Below are 27,698 nucleotides of genomic sequence, written 5' to 3'. Positions count from 1 at the left end.
TTATCTTGCTACTTCCTCTAACCCATGAGAAATAATCACATGAACAAATTTTAATAATATTTTCCTTGATTTGTGGCAGTCAAGTGTGGATCTTTTACTGAGCATACTGACTTTTTACTATTTCCTATGTTTTAATCAAAATGCATCTAAATATTTTTAGAAAATATTTGTGGCTTGTGGGCTTTTCTTTGCACATGTCAATAAGTTTCACATTAAAGTTTTAATATCCAAGTACCTATAATAAATTTCTATTTGTAAACAAGTTTGGGATTTGCTGACATATACATGTCCTTAAGTAATTTTTTTCATATTATGCTAGGAAAATTTGCAAAAACGATAACAGCTTGTGTTAAATATTCATATTACTTAGACAATAGATTAGCAGTAACTTTGGTGAAAGGTAAGACAGTAATACAGTACTGAGGAAGCCAGCATAATTTGTCCAAGGCAAGGTCATAGAAGCTCCATAGACACATCAAAACTCCCTGAGGGACCAAATTGCTAGGCTGGGGGCTGTGGGGACCATGGTCTTAAGGAACTTCTAGCTCAATTGGCATAACATAGTTTATAAATTCTACCTTGGTGAGTAGCATCTGGGATCTTAAAAGCCTGTGAGCAGCAATCTAAGATACTCCACTGGTCTCACTCCTTGAGGACCAAGGGAGAGTGAAGAAAACTACAGACGGAAGAGAAAGATTAGTCCAAAGGACTAATGAACCCCATCTACCATGGCCTCCACCAGACTGAGTCCAGTACAACCAGATGGTGCCTGGCTACCACCACTGACTGCTCTGACAGGGATTACAGTAGAAAGTCCGGACAGAGCTGGAGAAAAATGTAGAATAAAATTCTAACTCACAAAAAAACACCAGACTTATTGGCCTGACAGAGACTGGAGAGACCCTGAGAGTATGGCCCCTGGACACCCTTTTAGCTCAGTAATGAAGTCACTCTGAGGTTCATCCTTCAGCCAAAGATTAGACAGGCCCATAAAACAAAACGAGACTAAAGGGGCACACTAGCCCATGGGCAAGGATGAGAAGGCAGGAGAGGACAGGAAAGCTGGTAGTGGGGAGCCCAAGGTCGAGAAGGAAGAGTGTTGACATGTCATGGGGTTGTTAACCAATGTCATAAAATAATATGTGTACTAACTGTTTAATGGGAAGCTAGTGTGTTCTGTAAACCTTCATCTGAAAGTACAATTTAAAAAAATGAAAAAAAAATATTCATAGTACTTAGAGTGGTAATAAGAGTAGTACTAATAGAATAAAATATATTGCATTTGTATTTTATTCTGCTATTTTAAAATTATTTAAATTATTTATTCCTTATAATAAACCTATGAGTTTAAATACCCTTATCTGCATTGACTTTTAGGGATGAGAGGCTCAGATATATTAGTTAGTGACCAAAGAACCAAAGCTAATAATTGTCCCACCTAAGCCTGGCACCTAGCACACTGTCTTTCCCATTATAACTTATCACAATTCTGGGAAAGCCCATAAATTAATACACAGTGTGAGTTTTAGAACTAAGCCAAAGAACCATCATTGCTAGAGGGTAGCTGATTGCCGAATACAGATCAATGCAAGGAAAGGATACAATCCGTAATTCTCACTCACAGTAATAAAAATGGAAAACACTTTTGGTTTGCTTCCTTTTCACTTTTTCTCCCTAGCTCAAATAAGCTATAAGAGTCATCATTTGAAACCTTGCCATTAGCTCCATCAGAAATGTTAACTGTTAAATAAAGTGATCCTTATTGACCATAAAATGAATACCGTTTACTATTCTAAGAAGATAGAAAATACTTTTATGTGAACAGTAGAGAAATTGCCAAAAAAAAAAAAAAAGCAATTTTATTTCAGTCTATGGACAAGTTAATGTGCTACTGGAAAAATCACACATATTCAGACCTAAATTAACCAGGGCACCTGGTTCTGAAAAGAGTGCTCCAAAGTATCCCCAGTTTGCTCCATTGTCACATAGTGGTTACAGAAGCTAGACATATCCTGACTACAGAGTGTCAGGCATGAGTTAGTTAGGTCCTTATCAAGGCTTTGGTTATGAAGCATGCAAGCGCCAAAGATATAGGAAGGACATATGGGGGAAATGATTTCTATGGCTATTTAGCATTTCCTTTTGGAAAATACAGAAAGGTGAAATGGTGTATTTTTTTATAGACATCCAATATAGTCAGTTGCTATTTTTCTTCTTTATATGAAGGGAGAAAAGGAGTCATTTTATCTAAATTTAAAATTCTTTCCTTCAGGAACCAGTAGGATAGCTTGTGGCATACCTATATGATAAAGTAACTACACTCTATTCTCATCATGACACTTCCTGTTCTTTCGAGTCCATTTACACATTATTACTTGCAACATCCTAAATGCTACTAAAAATCACTGAGCTACTTTCACCTAAAGCATAGTTAAAAAAACAAAAATATCTGAGCTAAGTAGATATTTGGCTAATAATAGCTATGTTTTAATCCATTAAATATATTTTGTCATCCATAAAATTTACACCATTGAAGATATCCCTTGCTATTCGACACAAATACCCAAACTCTGTTTGTTTAACTAGCATGTTCAAAATACTTCCTTTTATAAATAAATTCAAGCCTTATTTTTCTTATCAACAGGATAACATTTTTAAACTGGAAGATTCACATTTTGAAAATGGCCGTGGGAAGAGTCCATATGACCCTAAACTACTGACAGCCTCTCTTTTAATAGGTATGTAGTGAACATCAATTCAACAGTGAATTTTCTATAGATAATAACCAGCTTGCATGTTCTTTTTTATCTACCAAGATTTTCCATTATTCGTTTTAAACTATTTTAGGAGAATTGTGATATGTTCACATATTTTGAAAATGAAGAAGAAACACTAAATGTTGTTTTGACTATTATACTATCTAGTCTGTGATTCTTTTTATTCAGAATGGTTTAATAGTATCTTTAAAGTGGCCTGCTCAATCACTATACATCCCTACTTGAACTTTAAAATTTTTATTTTGTGAGAAAATGTTTTTGGTTTTCATTTCATGAAAGAAGCATTTAAGAAGGGAATTTTGAAAAATCAGAAAGAAAGAATGAGATTCAGTTAATCCTGTTAATTGTAGTTCCAAGATTTGTCACACTTTCAACATTTGGACAAGTTAATCAGCACAATCAGTCCGACTGGGGTAGGGGTACAATTGTCAGAGACTCATTGCATTACCTTGAGTGACTTGACGCATCCTGGTATCTTGTTGGACATGTCAGCCTAGAGAAGGCCCTCTGAATTCTCCTTTTGTGACCTGGGGTCCTGCTCTCCTGCACCTCCTCCTTCTTTTTCTTTATCTAAAGAAAGCATGTTTTGTAATTTCTGTAGCCTTCTTTTCTAGCTTTTTCTTTTTCTTTCCTCTTTTCCTTCGCATTGCAAATAGGTGGTGAATGCTTAGTTGTAATTTGTGGGCTACGAAGGTAAAAATGAGACATAATTTTAGTCTGTATTGAAAGATAAAGAATATTTTCTATATTCTTTCACTCACCTCTGGACTTGGGTAAAATAAACACACAAACAGAAAGTGATAGATCATTAAGCATTTTTTTTTTTTAATCTTTGAGCATATCAACAACTTAAAACACAAAAGATTCTGGGTCGTGATTCTATTACTGAATAAAGGTTTCTGTACAATCTATATAAATTATGTAATTTTTGTTTACTTTTCTTTCAAATATGAAGTGATTATTTCATAACATAATAAAAATAATTGTGACACTTCACAAAATTTTTGAATTAAATGTTGAGTAATAAATCTAGATTTTAAAAAGTAAATTTAGGTTTCTGTCTGATGTATTATCAGTTTATAATGTTATCCCAGTCTTCTTCCTTTTGCAAATAACTTTTTCCTACTCAAAAAATAAAACTTTAGTCATATTAACTCCAGCATTATCTATGAAGATATATTCTTCCAGTATTCTCTAAAGTATTTAACACTGTTTCACTGACCTCTGTTTTATAAAGAATAAAACTACTGCAATATGAATTATCACCTCGATTTCTTTTCAAATGCAGACAATTTCAGTCCATTTGATCCATTTAGCAGCATTTTAACAAAACTTTAAGACCTAAAGGAATGCAACAAATTTGGCACACTTGTAATTTTCCTATTCACAGAAGGCCTAGTGATTACATGTGGATGACTTCCTTAAGGGTACACACTGACATTTAAAAGTTGTTTTAAACAATGAGGAGGAGTCATACCTTGTTCAAACTTGCAGCCTATACTTATTTAAATTGCACACTAACAAAAAACGTGGGTATTCCTGAAAAAGCAGTATATAAAATTGTGCCTCAAGCAGTCTTAATTTGTGGTATGTTTCTCAGTAGGGATTTGTTTATTTATTTTAATATTCAGTTGAGAAAGGGTGATGACAAGTAGATATTACATAGCTCACATGGTATGCAATCGTATGAAGTCCACAAAGAATATGAAGCCGCACATTTTTAAATTTTATATTAGAATTTCTTGGAAAAAGCTGTTTGGGTTTGTGAAAAGAAAAAATGAATGAGGGAAGTACAGTGAGTTAAGGAGAGGATGTCTGGCTAAAAATGAACAGTAGGCATTTCAGAGAAGCAGTCTTTAAATGGAAGACCAGACCTAATCTATCCAATATGGTAAGATAATTTAGTAAACTGCGGAGGTATAAAGATTGTGCCTACTGACAGGAAATTTTTATTCCAACCGAAATAAATTTAATTTCTGAATCAGTTGAATAGCATAATACAGAAAAAGGAACAGACCATACTAGATCTAGTAAAATCCCTTAAAATACCCACAACACCATTTTAATTCAAGAGCCGTAACTCCCTTTATTGAGGTTGTTTGCTTCCTTTATAACTATGTTATAAATTCTTCCTCTCACAGTACATTTGATTTCACTTTTTTGGTTTTTCTTGGCATTTTCTCCTGTGCTGCTTTAAAAAGAATGCTTAATCATTTAATGGAGCTCTTTAGCACATATACACTCTACAGCACTTCCAAAACCTTTTTACATACAAAGGTAGCAACTGTCTCTGAAATATGCAGGTTATACATTTTATATTAGAGAATGGACATTGGGAAAACCTATCTTCCCACAATATTTTGGATACCATCTCTTCACAGAAGATGGAAAGTTTCAAGGTGGTGCCAAGCTGCTTCCTTCTCTAATACTAGGGGATAAAAATCAGGTTTGGCCCAAACCATCTGTAAACTGGCCAGAAAAACCTTGGCAGCAATTGCTGTTTAAACTACCAATCCCATTATCAAGCAATTTCAACCAGTTCAGTAGTAAACTTTTAAAACCAAATGACAACCTGAAATTTTTTTAGTTTACAAAAGCTATCAAGGTTTTGTATATCCTCTTTCCAAAATGCCTTGGGTTTTTTAAACTAATGACCATAGGAGATTACGGAGCCTCACCTGAATAATAGCTAGCCATTGAAATAAGTTCCCAAATCCTATAACATGTCCTACATTTCTCAAATCACCTTAGTAAAGTTAATTTTCAAATCTCCTTTAACAAAGATGCTTTTATCAAAATGAAGTTGCTCCAGTATTTATTTTTAAAATGTTTTTATTTCATCCACCTGCAAATATTTTTTATGACTTTGCTTTATTAAAGGTAGCAGTCACTCCCCTGTTCAAAATAAATGCCACGTGTGAGTACAAGACAAGAATAAAACTCAGTATTTTCCCCACTAATTAAATATCACCTCGCATTTTCATGACGTGAAAGGAAGAGTCACCTTGAGAGCAGTTTAATTTCCTCATTGAAGTTTTTTTCCAGGCATTTCAGCACTAATTATTTAGAAATATTCCATGGCTAAGAGATAAAACTGAGATCTGTTTCAAAGGTCTGCAACTTTTAGCTAAGATCCTCAAGTCGGAATTCTGCCTTGCCCGAGGAAAGAGAGTACTAGCATTAAAAAAAAAAAAAAGGTCTAACTTGGTGTTAGAGCAACAAGGTACTTTCTAAATTAAATATAATTGAGAAAATTATACGAAACTCTCTGAGTATCAATTACCTTCTATGTAAAATGGCATGGTCATATTAATTCCAATAGTTTATTGTTAGGATTCAATAAGACAATGTAATAGTAAACTACTATTTTGGTTGCTTGCGTGTTTCTGGAATATACGTGAAAGGAGAAGGGGGAAAAAAACCTGCTAACAGTGTTTGCCAGTGGGGAGGCTGGGAGAGAGATTTTGTACCCTATAAATTTTATATTTTCAATTTTTACCGTATGCATATATAAACTACTAAAAAAATAAATGTTAATTTTAAAAGGACAACACAAGTAACAGAGGCAGCATATTATGTTTATTGGAATAGAGAAGGTACCCAATAAAAGTAAAACTGTAAGAAAATTGCTGTTCTATTTCCACACCCTTTCACTTCAAGCGAATGCGTTTCATCCATGCTGTGTGCGTGCGTGCGCGTGTGTGCGTGCGTGCGTGCATGCATGTGTGTGTGAGAGAGAGGTTCTTTTGTTCCTTCTGTTTCTAATTACTCTTTAACTCTGTGAATGGAGTTTACTTAAGGTGTTAACAACATAATGATTTGGTCTTTAGGTTTGTTTGATTTTTGCTCACATCCATGTCACATTTTTCACCTGTGGTTATAATGCTTCAATTTCATCAGGAAATGTTTTTTTCAGCTTCTGTTTCTCCTCACCACACCCTTCTTAGGAATTGTAATCCAATACATTAACTGATCTAAGCCACATTTTTACTTCATTTTGAGCTGTGAACAGAAAGCCCAGAGTATATATGAACTTTTAATACCCGTGTCTCTTGGTGTCGCAACGATGGAGGAAATGCAGTACACTAAACTTTGTTCATCTCAGTAAAGAATGCTTTCCTTAGAGACAGTTAAGAAAGTTTACAGTGAAGAAACAATGATGGTGTATTCAAATAGCAACCTTTATATTTGACAATTTCTAGATGGGTGGATACATCTGTCAGCACTAAAGTGTCTTAGGCCAATGAATTAGTTTTGAGACATTCAAACTCCCTATATGGTATTTTTTGTAGAGAAGCTTAATGACTTTGTTGGACAGAGTATACACCAGTACGTTTTTTGATATGTTTAACAATTCCTCTAGTACGTTTTTCTAACATCAGTTTAATAAAATTGGACAAACATTATGTTTTCTTTCACTAATGCATTAATATATAGGGAAAGCCCAAAAGTATGCATCTGAATCATAATGCCACTTAAATCATTGCAGAATAACATTCACCTAACATACTATTTCAGATTTTCAAGAAGAGTTCTATTAGGGTCATGAAACTGACAAGTTAACACAATGTTCAAGAACCAAAATCTAATTTGATAACTTCATTCATGACCTGGGAACTACAAAATAAGTTTGGCAAGTAGGCATTTTGTTAAACCTATCTTTTCTCCAAAAATAACCCAACAGAGATATAGTACATTTCTTCCGGTCAGGTTCTTAAGATCATTTTAAATAGTCACAGGATGTAACAAGTTTTTAATGTATGGTGAAAGTGCTTGATGATATTAAATGGTATATGCTTTAGGTTGATATTATATTTCTGCTTAATGAGCATGCAAAGGTAGGAAATTCTTCCATCTATACTTTTGGGCCAAAACAACAAAGATGTCATAGCTTTTCTGGAAAAATCATCACTATAGAAATCTCAGCAGTAAATCTGATCTAAAACCTAGCACAAAGAAAACAGTTATTGACACTGAGCACAAACAATATGAGAATGTGCTCTTCATGGCCACCTAATCATCCGGTACCCTCCAGCTCACAGAAATCACCCTGACTCTAGCCAAAAATAATATTCGGATGGGAGGTAATTTCCTATGGCTGAAGGCAACTGGAGCCTAAATTGCACCTTCCTTTAGCTTATAAGTCAATTGTTTAATTTAATTCTATTCTTAGTAATAAATTCAGTCAATAGCTCTTCCACTGATCCTTTCTCTGATGACCTTTCCATCTGTTGCAAAAGCGAAAGAAAATTGGTCTTACTTCCTATGCCTTCATTTTATTGATTTATGCCTTCACATGGGAGTAGATAAAAAGTTATAAAGCAGACAAACAAATGGCTAAGAGAAACAAATAGGTTTCTAAATCCAAGTAACGGTTTCATTTGCTGTTTTTGTTATTTCACCCCCCTCAGTTTATATAATAATAATAACAATCATAATTGTGGCATTGACTCAACCTAAAACAAGCTGAATGACAAAAAAAAATGATAAACCACCAATTAATGGAATTTTTTTAGTCTATTTCTGAGCACACCACCTCAAGGACATGGTCAGTCTGTCTAAGTTCTGATACAAAATTGTTGATTGTTTTTACATTTTTTTCTTCTATTTTCACTTTTTTTCTGCTTTTAATTACCAATACTGTGGTTCAAAGACAACTGAGTTCAATTAACAATTTGAAAGTTTGATTTTTCGAAAGAAAGAGGACATAAGGCATTCTTTGACCAATATTACAACATGAAAATCTTTGAAACTGGCATGAATATTTCAAGCTGCTTTACCAACACATTGTAATCTAATACCTTCTTATTTACACAGACCCAGAAGTATCTTTCACCTTAAGTTTAAAAATCCATCACTTGTATTTATCATTTATTCATAAAAAGATACAATATTAGCCTTAATAAAAATGTTACTGTGATCGAGTATGGGTTAATATTAACAAGATAATACTGATTTCCATGTTTTAAGGTCCTTTTGAAATTATAGGTAGCTTATTTATGGCATTTTTTGTGATTTTACACCAGGGTTCCTTCTTTGCTTTCTAGTCAGGTATAATACATTGCAACATATTATGGTTAGAGTAAGTCATATTTGAACTTGATATTTAATTAATTGAAGAGAACACAAGGTGTTTTGGAATTCAAAGACACCATTCTGCAACAATTAAAGTGACATATGATCTCTCTTCATGTAGCTAGTAATTTGTACTGTATATATTTTCTAACCAATTTTATTATTCTCAATTCACAACAATCCAAAATAAATGACCCATGTTTTACAAGATAGGTATCTTTCTATTCATCTTGAAAACAGTAACTTGGAGTTGCTCAGTGTTTGTCTGTGTAGCTATTCTCCATGTTCTCCAAAGCCAAGTCAATCGGACAGCTACCGGTTCTACGAAAGAAATTGTTTTAGGTTGGACCACTAGGAATGTCTACTTTATACTGCAAAGTCCTTACTTGCAAGTAGGAATTGAAGACGTAAACAAAGAATATCATATAAAGAATCAAATAAGTAAGATTTTACCATATGCTTTTATAATTCAAGATTCACAGAAAGTCTTCCATTTATTTAGCAATTATGAAAATCCCTTGGAAATGGTAGTGCTATATAAAATGTTTAACTTATAATTTATTTATGCCTTCTTTATTTAAATATTTTTCAAATTAATGAGTGCAAATACATTAACATATCCAAACGATCAATAAAATATTAAGTTTCACTTTAATTATGGTGGATTATTTGGGGAAAATTTTGTAAATTATGTTTTGTTTTGCAAATAATTCACTGTATATGTGCAGACAATCATGCATTTTCTGGAAATAAATAATATGAGGCACTTTCTGTTTAGAGGAAAGAAAGCATAGTTTTTACAAACTGCAGTTTATTGAATGAGTGTTAGGGTTTAGTGTAACAGGCCTGGGATTAAACAAACCTGGGTTTGAACCTTCCACCTTGACTTGCCTAGGGATTAGCTGAGCAACCTTAGGTTTCTTGAACTGTAAAATAGGGATAGCAATATTTACATCATGGAGTTATTGACAGAACCAAATGAGATAATTTTGAAAGCGTCAAGCCCACTACTCGGCTGCCTGACAAGCACAGAGTGGTATTCAGTAAATATTAACTTTCCTTTCTCCACCCTTTCTTCTTTGCCCTTCTACTGATTATGATTCCTCCATTATTCAACTCTGACCTAGAGTTAATTCAGTTTAAGTAGGAATGAGTTTAAAAAACAATGGAATCTTAATTCACAACAATACAAAATAAATCATCAGTGCTTTATATCTCTGTAGTGATAATGACCTGTGTTTATCAAAACTGCCTCAATTTCAAAGACGTTTCTGTTATATCTGAGGTCACATGGTGAACTTGTTCTTGGATTGTATGATATCATCTTATTCCAAGTTAGAATACTTCTCCCACTTGATATATTAAAAAGTAAAAAAGAAACAAGAAAAGGTGTTTAGTGAGGAAAATATCAATCCTTTTAAAATTATACCAAAATCTTATTAATTCATATCCAGTGATAAATAAGTATATTAGAATTAATTTCTATTAAAATAAAAAATACAAGGAGCATTTTGTGACAATACTTTAGTCTACTAAATAAGGATATTAGAATCATAGTAGCTTTATCTCTATAAAAGCAAAAAATTATTAAATATAGCTGCATGTTGCATTTTGTAAGTTTTTCCCTAGCCAAAGTGGGAAAGCATAAAATTTCATGATTTATCAATGGTCACTGAATCAGATTTTACTCAGTTTTCCTAAGTTAGTATTTAATCAATAGTCAGATAGTCAATGAATGATTATTTGATAAAACACTCCTTTCAATAAAGATATCAGATGAAAAATAATGATGCAGAGATTGTTTTCTTTTTCGCATGATTATAACATGAAACTTTGCTTTTTGTTTGCTTGTTTTGTTTTTCTTGCCTTAATTGAATTAAATAATGTGTATGTGATTTCATTTTGTCACAACATAGACGGAGAATTATACTCTGGCACTGCTGCTGACTTTATGGGGCGAGACTTTGCTATCTTCCGAACTCTTGGGCACCACCACCCCATCAGGACAGAGCAGCACGATTCCAGGTGGCTCAATGGTAAGTGGTGTTGTATGCAGTAACACAGGCACATAACATAGTAACTGTATTAAGTCATTGGAGAAATTTTCCTTTCGAGTACAAACACTACGACTTGAGATTTAGCATGCTGTTGAGCTGATGGTGGTGACTTCATGACTGTGGGTGTGAGAAACTTGGGCAAAACGAGAAAAGAGAGATTAAAAATGTAGGATAATATTTACTTCATGCCAAAATTGAGGTTTCTCAGTAGATAGCTATGGAAAGATGTGGGCCGGAGACACGGAAAGGAGGCAATGGAAAAAGATAAGATGACTTACCAATTCTGTCTTCCACGGATACCACAAATCTCATAACGTGGCATTTCTTCCTTCTACATCTCCCACTGTTGACTTGAGAGCACCATATTACTTACTGAATGTTTCTAAAAAATCACAGCACTAATAGTAACATCACATTGATAATGTTTTCCAAATTTTAGAGGGCTCTTACAGCAATATTTCATTTGATTCTCCTTTACTCTTGGCTAAAACTCTCTCTCCCACTTAGAGGTGAGGAAATTAAGGCCAATATCTCACCTAACCCATTAATCCATTAATAAAAGATTTGGGACAAGAACTCAGTTTCCTGAACTTCAGGCACTGTGTCCACTGCTTGATCAAGTAGTTTTATATATATATATACACACACATATATATGTATGTATATACACACATATATATATACACATATATGTATGTATGTGTATGTGTGTATATGTGTATATATGTATATGCCTTAAATAAATACTATTTTCATTCAGATTTTGCAGCAAATAATCCTTACATCACCTCTGTCTAGTATTTTATTTTTTAAAAATGTTTAGTTACACATTCATCAAAGATTTTTATAACTATACCCATAATATTTTCATGGGTAATTATTATCCCCATTTATTAAGTAATTATTACCTCATTTATCTCCGCCTTCAACCTTATCAGTTAAAGCTGCCAAATCTCCCTGTCCTTGAACTTTTTCCTGGTTTCGCATGACTCGTTAGTAAGAACAGAGCTTGTGACCTCAGTAAGATGCTTGATTATCTCACTCTTTGAACTTCTGCTCCACTTGCCTTGCCTGCTTAGTGCTGGGTGACCTCAGAATTTATTTCATTGCTTCTGTTCTTTGTTGGCTTGGTAGAGAAAAATCACAATTCTATATCTGGACAGTTCTATGTCTGTAACTTCAGGAGACCATGAATTTTATGTGACATTAGTTTTGCTATGCCCCATACTCCAAAGTGACTATCCAAAAAATACATAACAAATCTCAACTTAATAAATCTTCCCTTCTGCCATAACATTTCCAATTATTCTATTATTTTTCATGTATTAGTGAGAATAACATGTCTCTTAACTTCCAAGTTTGGCGCTTCTGCCTTTGCTATTAATTGCATTGGTGTTCTTCCAGAAATTTACCTAATTTGCATTTCTTTTACTGCCTTCATTTCCTCTTCACCACTAATTTATTCTGCTAGACCTTTAAACGTGTTCATTTATTCTCTCCAAAACCCTCCTTTTAATCCTGTGTTGGCACGAAGTCCCCATATGTCTAAATCCATAACTTGGTTAGTACTTGTTTTCTCAACATTTTCACCACCCTTAGCCACATTCAATCTGACTTACACCTAATAGTGTATTTCTATGAAACTGCTCCTCTAAAGGTCACTAATGGCTTTCTATAACTCTTTTTATCACTCTCCATTCTAGACAAACTCTCCCGCAAGTATTTATTTATGCTAAAAATTCTTTGAAAGTAGCACACTAATTGACATCATCAAGCATCTATGGCTAGAAAGACTTTCTTCTTTTTTATCTGTGAAAAAACATACTAATTCTTATAGGCTTAGCTTAAGTGTAACTTCTGTAAAGAATAACATACCAAAACAACTGTGTTTGGAGTTTTTTATTCATGTTATGATTTTAGCATTTACCGTATTTTTAAAAAAGCAATGTGCACCTTCTGGGTTGGTTTGCCAGCCTCACCACACTCCACCCCCTCCCAGGTATTTTCATAAGCAGTATGCTAATTTTTTATAGCAACATATGCAAGAGAATTGGCTGGACGAACTTGTGAGGGTGCCTCATGGGGGTTTGGGTGGGCACGGACAGCAAACAAATGTAAAAGGTGTGCATTATTTGCATACTATTCAGTACTTTCAAATTCTGTTATGTTCAATTGTATATATAACTGTCACTCCATAATTATGTGTATCCTAACACACCTCCAGCTGACCACAGTTTATATGCAAATAAAACAATGATTATTTCATAATATTTTCTTTTACTAAAAGATAGGTTTAAAAAGTTTCCTCTCATACTCAAGAAGGCAAAATTAGTAGGAAAAAGCTTCTTTTAACACCGATATCTGGTCTGTTCTCAAACAGGAATATTCATGTGGGAGGGAAAACATTTGTTTTTATTCAGAAAGAAGCAGACTTTGATCTGCTAAGAACTCTGAAGGGCATACAGGCTTTCACTGTCCCTGAGAAATAAAATCGCATTATAAGATGGAATAACATAAAGGAGAGTATAATATCCATTTCATTTTTATGGTCGTGGAGAAAACAAGTCATCAAGTTAAAGCTGCTTTTGTGCAGCACACTCACATGCTGACAGCTGAGTCTGAAGAATTTACACTGTGGGAAAACACAGTCATTGTCCACAGCTCTGTACTTCATCTCCAGAAATGTGTAGTTCATTTGAGAATTCAGTTATCAGTCTCTCAGCACTAAACGTGAGAACTGAATTTTCCAAATTAGCACAAAGGTTATATCTGACAGGGTGCAGAAACCAGAACTGTTGCAAGATGGAGGATGTAGACATGTTTGAGATAGAACCAAGGGACTGTGAAGCACAAGCCACATGAAATTAAATACCATTCCAGAATAAAATTGGAAACATAATGTTTACACATTCATGCATAAAATAAATGAGTTTTGAGACATCAGCGTACACTACACAATCATTTGTGCTGCCAGAAACAATAAATTACCTTGCAAGGTATTTTTGAAGGGTCTTCAGGGCTATTAAAATTAATTTTGGCATAGGACTTTTCTCAGATCAATTCAACTCTTTCAGAAAGATCAGTTGGCCTATTTCAGATGACTTTTAATTTTTCTTTCTGCTAAAGAAAAACAACAAATAAGAGAGTGGTCTATAATTGGATTTTGAAATATCTTGATTTTTTTTAAATGAGATTTCGTTAATTTCATAATTGCTCACAAAACACGAGTATAACAGTGCCAGTAAAGTTTGAAATTCAGTTTCATTTTACAAGGACAGATTAGGAATGAATAACATTTTTAGATGAGGACATGTAAGAGAGATGGAGTCTATTGATTTTTAACATAATTGCTTTCTTTAGCCTCATCTCTTATACTAGCCCCTAATATAAGGTTGCTGAAGGTTAAAACAACACTTGATTTCAGAAAATTTACTGGTATAGGATTTGACATGTATGTGCCCAATCCATTATGCTTTTTCTTTTCTTGTGCTGCATAAATTCTCTCAATATTTTATTGTTTAAAATTCCAGTTCCAATTCTGGTTACTAATCATATGGGAAGTACAGAAAATCATTCTCCCTATATTCATAGTAAGAAAACATATAACATGAAAGGATAGCAATGATGTTTATGCTGCTATTATAGCAGTGATTTCTTAATTTTTAGTTTGTAAATAATATTGCCTAGTTACCATAGATATTATCCATTCATTATGGCTATCCCACGTTTATTTTTCTAATTGATGGAGACTTTTTCAATATCATTTATTATCTCAAGTAATATTGTGATGTTATATGATTTGGAGGAGACTGTATTCTTCAGAGTGAGCCCTGTTGGCACAGTGGTTAAGTGCTTGGCTGCTAACAGAAAGGTTGGTGGTTCAAAGTCATCCAGTGGCTACGCAGGAGAAAGATGTGACTGTTTCCTCCCATAAAGTTTACAGCCTAGAAAACACTACAGGACACGTCTACTCTGTCGCATTGGGAAGGCTATGAGTCAAAAACGACTCAACAGCACCCCACAACATGTACTTTAGAGTGAGACAACTTTGGTTTCACCTTGACTGGCCTTTATATTTAATGGGAGAATACTACTACCTACTTTATAAAGTTTTTGTGAAAAAATGACCACGATAATGTATAAAAAGCATCAAGCAATAACTTGGCACATAGTAAGCACTTAATAAATGTCAATTATCTCTGTATCCTCTATTGCCTTTCCATTGCTGGAGCAGGCTTAGGAAACTTTGTTAGACTTGTTCTGTCAGTGATTATATTTGAGTCAGGGTTAAAGGGGCAGCCAGAGTCAAGCTTAATATATGAAACCTCATGGATCCTGGAGAGATCCAAGGCCTGGGAAACACAAACAGACCTAATTACAGTGCCCGGAGTGTGAGGCCTTCCCACTCATTTCAGGAAGACCTGTTTTCTTTTAGTGGAATTTCCTAAAAGGATCGTGCTTGTAGATAGACCAACCCACTTGATTTTTTCTGTAATTAAGATGGTATGTAAGTCTTTCCACTTCCTCTCACTTGTAACACTCATACCGGGATGGCCTGCCCTTATTGGAATCAGCATAGCTTCCTACACGGTCATGCACTAGAATATTTTATGTTCTCCTAAGATGTAAATTCCTCCATCAAAATACATTTTTAGAAAAATAGAGCCAGGATATATGACTACAAATAAATCATGGATGCACAAATTAATACTACACAGTACCAGACAGCCAATCTCAAATCACTTGTACAGCTTTATTGATATACTGTTTTAACTCTACCATCTTTGGAGGCATAAACTATGTCACAGTATCAAATTGAATATTTTTTAGTAAGTAAAATGGGTTATCTTGTTTTGTATAACTTCAAACTTCTCAACGATGCAATTTTGGATTATTTTGGGGGCTTAATTAAGATGGATATATAAGCAGTTGAGTATTACATATCAGTGACAATTCAGTTCCACTACGATAGCAACAACAGCAAAGATCTCCTATATTTCATAGTCTATGAAAGAAAGAACAAGGATACAATCCTTTCTGACTTTTGTGTTATGTTTTCTACGAGGTATACTATGTATTCATTAGATAGCAATTCTGGGGTAGCAATGTATAGAAACACAAAAATGATGATATTTATGGTTATTTTTCCTGAAATTACACTGAAATATGCACATGCAATCATTTAAAATAACAATTTTTATCTTTACCTAAACACAACCAGATAATTATTCCAGTTTGTTTTCTGTTAAGTCCCTTACCCAGAGATTTTTTTATCCTAATAAATAATGCACCCCTTCTTGTATAGCTTTTTCAAAAAACAAAAATACACCATGACTCTCTAAGTGCTGATAAATTTAATAAAATCGCTAAATACGCCTTTTTTTCTTAAAGAAAGAACTCAAACCTGCCAAAATTACCTTTACTTGATTTTCCTTTCCCCAGGTCTATTTTCTATGTTCACTTTTTGTCTAAAGAACATAGCCAGTTTTAAACTTTTTTGTTTGAAATCACATTGCACTAATGAGGAAAAATGAATAAAGCTTTGGAAAAAAAAAAAGAACTCATCAGTGTCAATCTGCTTGACAGCTGAATATTTTTCAAGCTTTTAAGAAAATCTACCTGAATAAAATTGTTAGAATATGTAATTTTAAAAAAATTTAATAATGGGCTAATATGTACAACTTTGAAATATGACATAGTAGTCACAAATTTCTAATTGCCTATTTAGGAATTAACAGTTGTACAAATATTATTATATTAAAATAGTCCCATATTTAACATCAAAAGTGATGAACACTTACAAAGACCAAACACTATCTCGGACAATTCTTGAAATCAAAGCCAGCTTCTCTTTTTCTCTTGGTACTTACATTTTCTCTCTGGTCTCACCATCAGTTTAATGAATACAGAGCCTGTCTATACCAATTTCCTCTCGTAGAGCTGCTACATTCAGAGCGTGGTGGGCCTCAATGGGGATTTACTGCTGACTGGGTAATCTGGGTTCATGTGTGCAGTGACATCAAGCAAGAGATTTACCCAGAGAAGTGGATGCCATGACAATGTGTGTAACCATGGTGTGACCAGCCTCCCTGACATGGCTCTCAAAAGCTTTCCCTCTGTGAAAACAGAAGCCTGTTTGCAAATTAATTAGTTTCTGGCAGCAGCTTGATTGTTGACCCAAAGTTTGTAGAGTGGAAAAACAATCAGATTAGTGTGCTCAGGGTAAAAGACCAGTGTGCACTTGCGTGTGGCTTACTCAACTATTGAAGCTATGAATGGAGTGAAACAAATTCTTTTCTGAGAAGCCTAGGCAGAGGTTAAGTGTGATGAGCCTAGAGTCCCCAACAGCAGAGCTGGGGAATTAAAGGATTTTAGCCAGATAAAGCTGAATGACGGGAAGCAATGCTATTGAATTTTAATGGCATGGATAGTTTTGACCCCAAAATATACATTTATAACATTCTAATCATTATGAGTGGAAGGAGTAGGTGTAGAATATTATTATATTAAATGTTGGCATGAAATAAATACTTTCAGAGGGGTAGATTTCAGATGCTTGCAGAATGGAAGCTTTTAATTACTGTGTCTCATAAGGTAATATGATTTATCTAAATGGAAAGAACGGTTACAAAGCAAGCTATCTTTCTATGTTGATAAAATATGTTTGTTGGTATATTTATCCCGACTATTTTATTAGGTGTAACCTTAACTTTAAATGCCCTATATAATTAATCCTGAACGAAAGAGGAATGTTGACTCATGAGAATATATTCTGATATTTATTTTTAAAAACATCAAATTTTATAAATATGCAGAGAAATGCCTGCAAGCATAGGACAAAGAATTCTTGCTACAATTTTTGGTGATTAAAATGTGTTTAATCGCGAAGTTATTGTTTTGGTTTAATTCTGTAAGATTACCTAACGCAGCGAGCTATATATCCTTTTCCTTTTTAGATACCACTGGCAGATGTCTTCCTGAAATATAGCCCTGATCACAATCACAGTACTTTCCTATTCAAAAGTCATTTATGTCTCTGAATTTACCCTGTTTTTATGCAATTGATGTGTGCCTTTTACGTTTGTTTGCCAGCCGTGCCCTCCTGCCATGAGGTATTTTCATAAGAACCACTATGCCTTTTTTTTTTCTTAACATGTTGCTGTAAAAAAATTAGCATAGTGTGCTTACTAAAATACCTTGGGGGCGGGGGAGGAGGGCGCGGGTGGCAAACAAACATAGAAGGTGCGTGTTAATTGTGTAAAAATACGATACAAACAAATTGATCTATATTTCACTGCTTGTCAAGTCCTTTATAATCTAATCCTAAATGACCTCTCCAATATTAAACAACCATTAAGCCTTATCATTCTCCCAATGGATTTTAAGTTTTCCCTCCTTAGAAGTCCATGAGCATGTTGTTACTGCACATACGTGCATGTATGTAAATTGTCACAGGGCTGAGCATCCTACTTTAGAGTATAAAAACCAAAACACCAAACCTGTTGCTGAGGAATTGATTCTGACTCATAACGACCCTATAGGGCAGAGTAGAACTGCCCCATAGGGTTTCCAAGGAGTGGCTGGTGGAATCCAGCTGCCAACCTTTCGGTTAGTAGCCTTAGCTCTTAACCACTGCACCACCAGGGCTCTGCTTTAGTGTATAGGCTGTACCAAATAAGAAACTCCTTGATGAATCTTCTGCTCAGGCTCTGAAGTCAAACTGCCTGAATTTGTAACCTAGAAACCCCACATGGTACATATGTGGCTTTGGGATAGTTTACTTCTCTTCATTGTACATTTACGATTTGTAAAATAGGATTAATACTAATGTCTCCTACTTTTTTCCTGAGGATACTGGAGATAATCCATATAGGGCAATTAGAACAGTATCAGATAATATGGGAACTGCTCCTGGTAACTGTGGATGCTGCTGCTGCTGTGTTTTGTATATTCCCTCTATACACAGTATGTAATGCACATTCGACAAATTAATACAATGACCCAATCTGAAGTTGTTGAAGTTGTGCTTGCCTCTCTTAATCTATTCTCAAGCTATTTTGTTTTGCTTTGTTTAACTGATAACTATTGTCATTATATGGGACTCTTAGTAATACAAGCATATATAAAATATCTAGCTTTAATAATAAAATAGTAAACAAAAATATTAAATAGAGCTTAACAAAATTAGCAAATGAATCAATAAGCAATAACCAAGGCTAAATTTCCACAGTGTATTTCTTAAAGTTAAATTGCTCTAGTAAGTGTAATAGTTACCATTTAAATAAAGAAACCATTAGATTGATTCTCTATTACAAGTTTTTCTAACAGAATAGTTAAGAAGACATTGACTGCATTGACCACTCTAGGAAAATCAGTTATAATGCTATTTCACAGCTTAACTTTTAAAACTTTTCATGCCAAGACATTGTTCATAATGTTTAGGGCAGTGGTTAGCAGCATGGAGTCTGTGGACCCTGACCGCCTGATTTGGGCAGTAGCTGAAAAACCATAACAGCTGATGTAAGCTCTCTGTGCTCAATTTTCCAATTTTTTGAGTGGAAATAATAATAGTTCCTCCCTCGTTCGGTTGTTATGGGATCATGTATGATTTAATTCATGTAAAGTACTTGGAACAGTGCTTACTATTACAAAAAGAAAAAAAATTCTCATTTGATGTGGGCTGGCTTCAGAATATTTTTTAAGAATTCCAAAGAATGGGACAATATAAATATTTAAATATATCAAGTCACTAAAAATGTAGTAAAATGCACAATCATACTTAACTGAGCATCCACACATTTCTAGAAAAGCAAGGAAAGTGGCTTAAGGAAAATAAGGCCAGATGAAGAGAAAGTTATCTATGTCCTCTCCTAAGACAAGTCTATGAATACAGGATTTCATGCCCAAAGATGTCAGTTCATTGTACTGAAAGTAAATCTATTCCTCCTATGCATCCATAGAAAAAAATGTTTCTTTTCTAACGACAGTGACATACTTAATACTAAGTTACTTACATATAACAAAAAGGCATAAAATGTTCTAAACTTCATGTATCAACTAAAGACAAATTACAAATATTATCCAAGAGAAGGGTGTTTAAAATGTTTTTCCAGTAATATTTACTAAGATGTAAGTGTATTTAGATGACTTTAAAAGGAAACCCTGGTGACACCGTGGCTAATCACTCGGCTACTTTACCAAAAGGTAGACGGGTTGAACCCACCTGCTGCTCCTAGGGATAAAGATGTGTCAGTCTCCTTCCATAGAGATTACAGCTTTAGAAACCCTATGGGACAGTTCTACTCTGTCCTATAAGATCACTATGAGTCAGAATCGACTCCATAGCAATGAGGTTGGATGTGTGAAATGCCATTAAAAGGAATATCTTCAAAGTAGAAATGTTTGTGGCACTATATGATTTAAGAAACTACACTTGAGAAAATAAAGGCCCTTCCCCCTCAAACCCGCCTCCACACACCCTGCTCTCAGGAATGTATTAATTTCTTATGGCACTTTTGATCGTCACATAAATTTTGTGGTTTATGCAGTATTGCATTATAAATGTAGTACTGCTACTATTTTAAAATATTGTATATTAATTCAAAAATAAATACACTTGAAAACTAATTACAATATCTTGTTAGTACTAGTTTTATAAATTAATATGATTATAATTAAAATTCATTAGAAGTGTAGTTTGTTTTATTTTGCTTGATGATTTGCTAAATTATAACTATTTTTGTATTTAATGTGGCTGATAGCATAAGGAAGCTATCAAGAATGTGTCTCTTCAATATGTTTATAAATTTGTCTAAATTCATATAAGTCCATATAATCTCTTCTGCTCATTTAATAACTAATTTTAAAAGATGCCAGAGCTTCAATATCAATAAGGTCTATCCCATTTAAACATTTATAAAATCCTAACATAAATGTATATGGGAAATCAGTGACTGCAGATTTAATTTTCCTTTTGGGATACACGCTGTGTTTTCGGCTTAGCATACAACAGGATTTAAATTACAGTTAGTATGGAGTTGTGTTTTGGGCTTATATGGTATGACCCAATTATAGTTTAGTGAACTTTAACCTCCCTAACCCTGAGTGTTGGATCCCCTGGTGGCATAGTGGTTAGGAGCTATGGCTGCTAACCAAAAGTCCGGCAATTTGAATCCACCGGTTGCTCCTTGGAAACCCTATAGGGCAGTTCTACTCTGTCCTGTAGGGTCACTATGAGTCGGAATTGACTTGATGGCAACAGGTTTGGTTTTTTCTTTTTGGTTAATCCTGAGTGTTAAGTAATGCCAAAGGTGATATCAAACTGATGACTGCCACTTAATTCCATGAGAATCAATGTGTGTCTATCAAGTGTGTTTTCTAAATACATTTAAGGATAAATGAACAAATTGTACCCATGCCCCAGGAAACAGGAAAGCACAAGGTTACAAATTTTAAAAAAAGGGGGTTGAATTCTAAAGGTAGGAAATGAAACACATGGGTTATCACATAACCTTACTCATTTTGGGTGAGCTCCAAAGAAATTTAGTCACCCAGGCAATCAAAATTTCAGAATTTTATAGGGATAGGATTAAACAACAAGGTACCTGTATATCTTTGATCAATGATGATTATATATATGTTGATTGAAGAAAAATTATTGAAGTAGTGGGAAAGTGCTGTCTTCCCTAAGCAGTTTAATTATTGACCTCTGTGTTGTGTTATTTCTGTTGATGTACCTAAAGAGAGAGAGAGAGAAATCACATAGAGAGATTCCTGCCTTCCAAGATAATATTTACAGAGCTTTTATCAAACGGAAAACCCTAGAAGTCATAGCACATATATGAGATCATGCTCATATATTTCCGAAGTGTCTTAATATTTTAAAACCACTGTTTAACCCATAAGGTGAGGATAGGAGGCACTATTCATATCTCTTTTAATGAAACACAGTTTTTTTTTAAATGAAGTTCATTTTCAGGCTTTTAACGCAATATTACAATCACAGGCTATCGGAGGCTTTTATTGTAAAATGATTACAGAACACGACAACTTATAAAAATTTTGTTCTTATATATGCAGTCTCTGCTTGAAGAATACTCGAAGATGAGAGTTTAAAGAGACAAGAAATTGGAAACTTTTAAATAAGTTTTGAGAAAAAAGATGGGAATCAGTGGGAATTAGAAAAACTATGTATCACTTGTAGATATGACCATAGATTTTAAATGATGTTATTTTAATGATATGTAATATAAAGAAATTATAACTATAAAAAAAATTAAAGAAAGGAAGTCCCAAAAATAATGAGGTGAACTAGAGATTGATGATTAGAGAGGAATAGTCTGGGAGTGAGGCGAAACCAGGAAGTTATATCCTTTTTTATTCAGGGGTTTAAGTAGAAGTTTGATAATTGATGCTCCAGACTATTATCCACAATAAATAAGCTCTCTCCAACTGTCCTTGGAGATTAAAAGCAAAACAAAACATAAAAACAGTGAATTAATTATCAGCAATAATCATTGTTCTTGATACAGATATTTTTCTAAGAGTAAGAAGGTTTTATTTTAGCTTTAATATTTCAATGTCTAATTTGATTATTTAAAGTAGTGATTGAATAGGAGCATTAAAAATACATGTTTTGAATAGTTTATGTTTTGTCATCTTAATTGATTTAACACTCTATTTGCTATAGAATTTTTGCATACTAATACTTATACCACCTTTCTATCATTGAAGAACAAAAAATATGTTATTTTTTCTAATAACTGGGTTTTCTTATATAAATCTGTAAATTCCTTTTGTTTGGACTTATTTTTACCTGATTTCCTATTTATCTATTATCTGTAAGTATTTTTCTTGATCTCAGTAGCAACTTGAGGGACACTATTAAAAGAGATAGGAAAATCACTTTTCCTTGGTCATTTTAACTAGTTTTTAGGAATATGTATTTCTGTCATATGCCCTAAAAAATTATTTTAATTAATATATAATTATATAAAACTCAGTAGTGTTCAGAAATAATGGTTCTTGATATTTTTAATATGTCTTTCATAAAATAATATAGAAATAGTAGGTCCATATACTTAATTTGTATTAAAGTCATTTAAAACCATTGCTTAGTGCTATTACAATAAAATAAGCTTGCAGTACTTATTTAAAACGAAGCTGGAAGTATCAAATTGACTTTAGAAAACAGTTTTATCGGTTTTGATTAGGTATCTACGGAAACAACTCTATATTAGCACTCAAAAATACATAATCATTCTTAAAGCACAGATGTGAAGAAAGAGTTGCAAACTCAAATTGTGATATAAATATATAGGGAAGATGAATGGACAAGGAGTGTGCGTGTGTGTGTTGGGGGGTGTGGCATGAAAGAGTGAAATTATTTTTTGATAGTGGGAAACTAACGCCTCAAATGAAAAAGCCAAACAGTGGCCATATAACTATGGTCTTTGAATATTTGTAGGTAAATACTAAAAGAAGCAGCTAAAAGAGATAAAATGTGTTGCCTCTGAGAATAGGAAATGGAAGCGTATTGAGGAGGAAATATGCAAAAAACTGAAACAAGACCCATACCTCATACCATGCACAGAAACTAACTCAAATTGGATCAAAGACTTTTCCCTATTAAGTTCACGTAACTGTGATCCTAAAACAATTTATGAGTGGAAGTTGTTTTGTTAAAATAACAGTAATGATTCATTTTCAATACATTGAGATTAGAAAACTACAAAAACGGTAGTTGATGTTAAATTTGAATTATTATTTCTTAAGGGATAATAAGATCGTGTAGATTAAAAAGGATATGTAATAAGAATTGTTTTCCAAAAAATCTAATTACTTTGAAAATTATGCTATAATTTATCTGCTTTTCTGCCTTGCATTTCCTTCTCCATATAATTAGACATTTTCAGGAATCAAAACTATTATTGTCTCTCAAGAACAAAGGCCCTAGAAACTGGTAATTATATCACAGTTAAACATGTTTCTCTTCCTTGAATTTCCTTGATCTTGAGTTTCTGGTATTTTTTCGAACGTTTTCTGACCAGGGGATGATAGGAGTGCAGAAGCTCTGCTGGTGTTGCAATCAGGATAATTAGGTTGTGCTGAGGATAGCATTTATGTTATTAAAGAGTTGCCAAGGTCTGTGTCCAATAAAAATTGACCTAAATCTTGCTTGATCCCTAAATCATTATTTTATTTTCAGAATCAGGCTACATTTTTATAGGTATCTCCCTTTCAATAGAAACTCAAGGGCCTAAATCAGTGGCAACACAGAGGACCAGCCATCCTGCAAATACAGCCCTTTTCTGAGGGCTTGAGCGATAAATATGCGCTAGTAAAAGGGTGCATATCAAAATGAACGTACTTCATTTCACTTTTAAAATTGACTTTATTTCACAGAGTAAGATATATTTGTGAGAATGCATATTCAAAAATGTTTTGACAGTGTAAGTTTTATGATTATATGAATTTTTTTTTCCCTGAATAAAACTGTTTCTGGAATTCACAAATACAAGGTTCATCACCTGTGTAGATTCTGACCCACTTTTCTGAGAAAAAACTTTAAGTGCAAAGTGAGTATACATCTCTTAAGAGACATTAGTAGAAAAAGTTTAAGTCAGTTTTGCATATTTGCTTTTGTTTTTATGTTGCTTAGTGGGTTTTTTTGGTGGGGAACATAATTTCATTTCTATCAATCAATTTATCTTTGAATCATGTATTAAGATATGCAAGTGAGAAAATTATGTGGAACCATTAAGGAATTTTGAGAGCATACAAAATGATGGAAAGGTTTTCAAGTCATTCTTTGGGGCAACAATACTTTCAATAACCATATAGGACAAAAGAGAAGACAAGAGACAAATACATTTATGAATATCCAAATATTGCAAATAAATTTATGAAATCATTTCCAGTATAACAAGAATGATTCAGTTATAGGAAATCTCTAAACTCAGTTTACTGCCTTAATTGTTAAAGCATAAAATAATATGCTTTCTCTTGTTCAGTGTTGGAAAATAAGACAATCTAAGGAAGTTTTTCCTGATTAATTGAAATATGTTAGCTAAGAGTAGTAGAAAACTTAACAAAATAAAGAAGAAAGAGTTGAAACCCATTAAAGTTCTCAGTGCATGTTGATGTTGTTGTTATCCTGTGCCATGGAGTCAATTCCAACTCATAGCAACTCTATATGACAGAGTAACACTGCCCCATAGGGTTTCCTAGGCTGAAATCTTTACAGGAGCAGATAACCACATCTTTTCTCCTACAGAGCCACTGGTGGGTTTGATAGTGCTGCCGGGGCTCCTCCTTAATGCATAGATGGACATTATTAATTCAGGTAACAGTTTATTATAATTGTTTTGTGAAAGATGTGTATATTTATAGGCAACACAACCTAAACTTAATCTAGTTTCCCTATTTTTACAATTTACCAATGGCAAGATATGCAGTGGATTGGAGAAAGATTTTGAAAGGAAGTGCTGGTATGTTTTTCTTCATTCTCCAAGATATTTAAATCATGCCTGTACTATATCTCGTTGATGTGTTGATTTTTTTTCTTTTTTTTTTAGCTCCCAGCTTAAGCACTGAAACTTCTCAAAAAAATAAATCACACACACTTACGTGCTCTTGTTTCATCTCATTTAATAAAGCGGAGTAAGCACAGTGTCTAAAAAATTTGATGAACTTTTTGGCAAAGGAAAGCAAAACTTGCTTTAATTTAAAATGAGGTAGGCTAGGAAATACCATATTTCTTGAAACTCTATCAATTTTCTCTTTTAAGAGAAGGCCTGAGTGTGAAGTCATTGATTAAGTAAGGTCATATAAATTATTTGTTATCATGGAGCAATGGCTATCCTAAATAGAAAATTCTATTTTCTTTGGATGTAGATTTGCTGCGTTTTTTTTTTATTTTATTCAAGTTCAAAAGATATCATTTTAATGGCATGTAAAGTATTTTAATTATTTTCATAACATGGACTTTGTTGATAGCATGTATTTGTTTTTAGAAAGCAGAGTTCATATTATGTATATCCCATTGAATTTCCTTCATGTTGGCATCTCCTGTACTGATAAAATGGAGAGGAATGACTGTCTCTTTCATGAAACCTTTTCAATTCTGTAGAAATTCATTGGAAAATACATCTGCATTATGTAACCCCCACAGTGTCCTTGCGTATGATCAAAATTAATATCCAGATTATTACCTACAAGAGCACATGTGCATGCGTGTGTGTGTATGTGTGTGTGTGTGAGTGTGAGTATATGACTATTATGAAGTAATAAAAAAAAATTCTTCCTGGAAATTATTTCCTGCATGAAATTCCATTTGATCTTCTCAAATAAGGAAACCATCCAATCTAATAATACACTAATTTATACTTAACATAATTCAAAAACATAATAATGTAAATGATGAAAGGACAGCTTATGATGATGGATGAATACATTCATAGTATGAATTAATTCATTGACAATGTAATATAAGGAAGCATCTATTGCAATATTGAGGAATTGCTTCTTCTATAACCAGTTGGTAAAAAAAGACTTACAAGATAAGAGAATGGAAATATAGCCCATAATTTAGTATAGTACTTAACTATCGAATCATAAATAATAATAACAAGAAATTAGAGGAACTTGTGATTTATCCATTTAGTTTAAATTAGATTAATTTTCCAAGCAATCGCCTTCAAACCTATTTTTTAGCCTAAGACTATATTCCTGCAATTTGAGGTATTCACCAAGATATTTAAATTGATTGTAAGATATACATGATTGAAGGACATCAATCAACAAAAAGAAAGACAAAAACATAATGGGACAGGATTTATTTTCTTTAAAAGAAAAAAACCTTATTCATTACCAATTTACTTTCCTAAAATGATTCTATAACTACAGATAATTACATTATGAAACTATTCTTATTTGAATAGAAGATATTAATAACCATAGCATTTACGTAAAAATAAAAGCAAAACAACAACCAAAACAAAAAACAAAGAAACACTCATAAAATAATTTCACTTGTGAGCAGTGCACTCCTTTAAAAAAATCATCTATATGAAAACAAATGGTCAATAATCACTCTAATGCAAAGAAGAGAAGCTAAGGGGCCAGGGAAATTAGAATACTGAAAACGGAATGACCAGAACAGAAATAATGAGAAGGTTGACACATCGTGAAGAATATCACTGAGCAATTGGTGTAGAAATTGTTAAATGGGAACCTAATTTGATGTGTGAACCTTCCTGAAAACACCATAAAATACTATATTTAAAAAATAAACAAACAAAAAACAGCATACTTGCTATCTAGATACAGAAAATTAACCATACATTGTGGTTTTACCAGACTAAATTTTAATCACTATAGTGAAGTTTGTACTCCAGGCTCAGTTACATTGTTTGAATTTGTTGATTTTGCTCCAGTTTAAGCATAAAACTGAAACATAAAGATAAGTATTAGGAAAAGAAGGTAAAAATATTGTTCATCACCCATAATAATTATTATTACATTTACATATTATGTTTTCTTAATTTTACCTTAATCCTTATATGCACCTAAGCTCACATTTTCTGAATATAAAGAAACGAACACTATTTTTTGTATCAGGAGACATAAAGATTTTTTTCTCTTATTTTGTTTTTTCTTCCATACAAAAATTTATACATACATTGTTATGTGACTCTAATTGCTCTCCCCATACTGTGACAGCACACTCCTCCTTTCCACCCCTGATTCCCCATGTCCATTCAAGCAGCTCCTAATCCTCTCTGCCTTC

The 27,698-nt window shown here is 33.4% G+C and overlaps 1 protein-coding gene across 1 annotated transcript in view; it reads left to right on the top strand.

Annotated features, from left to right (window-relative positions):
- The window catches only part of SEMA3A (semaphorin 3A), a 217,563-nt gene that overhangs the window by 118,598 nt on the left and 71,267 nt on the right, over positions 1-27,698 (top strand). Inside the window, exons 5-6 of the mRNA XM_004381476.1 lie at positions 2,645-2,738; positions 10,769-10,888. Coding sequence (XP_004381533.1) covers positions 2,645-2,738; positions 10,769-10,888 — 214 coding nt within the window. The remainder of the gene's footprint in view (positions 1-2,644; positions 2,739-10,768; positions 10,889-27,698) is intronic.

Source organism: Trichechus manatus, unplaced genomic scaffold (assembly GCF_000243295.1).
Source record: "Trichechus manatus latirostris isolate Lorelei unplaced genomic scaffold, TriManLat1.0 scaffold00085, whole genome shotgun sequence".
Taxonomy (NCBI): Eukaryota; Metazoa; Chordata; class Mammalia; order Sirenia; family Trichechidae; genus Trichechus; species Trichechus manatus.
Note: the sequence above shows the minus strand (reverse complement) of the source record. Positions and strands in the feature narration are given on the sequence as shown.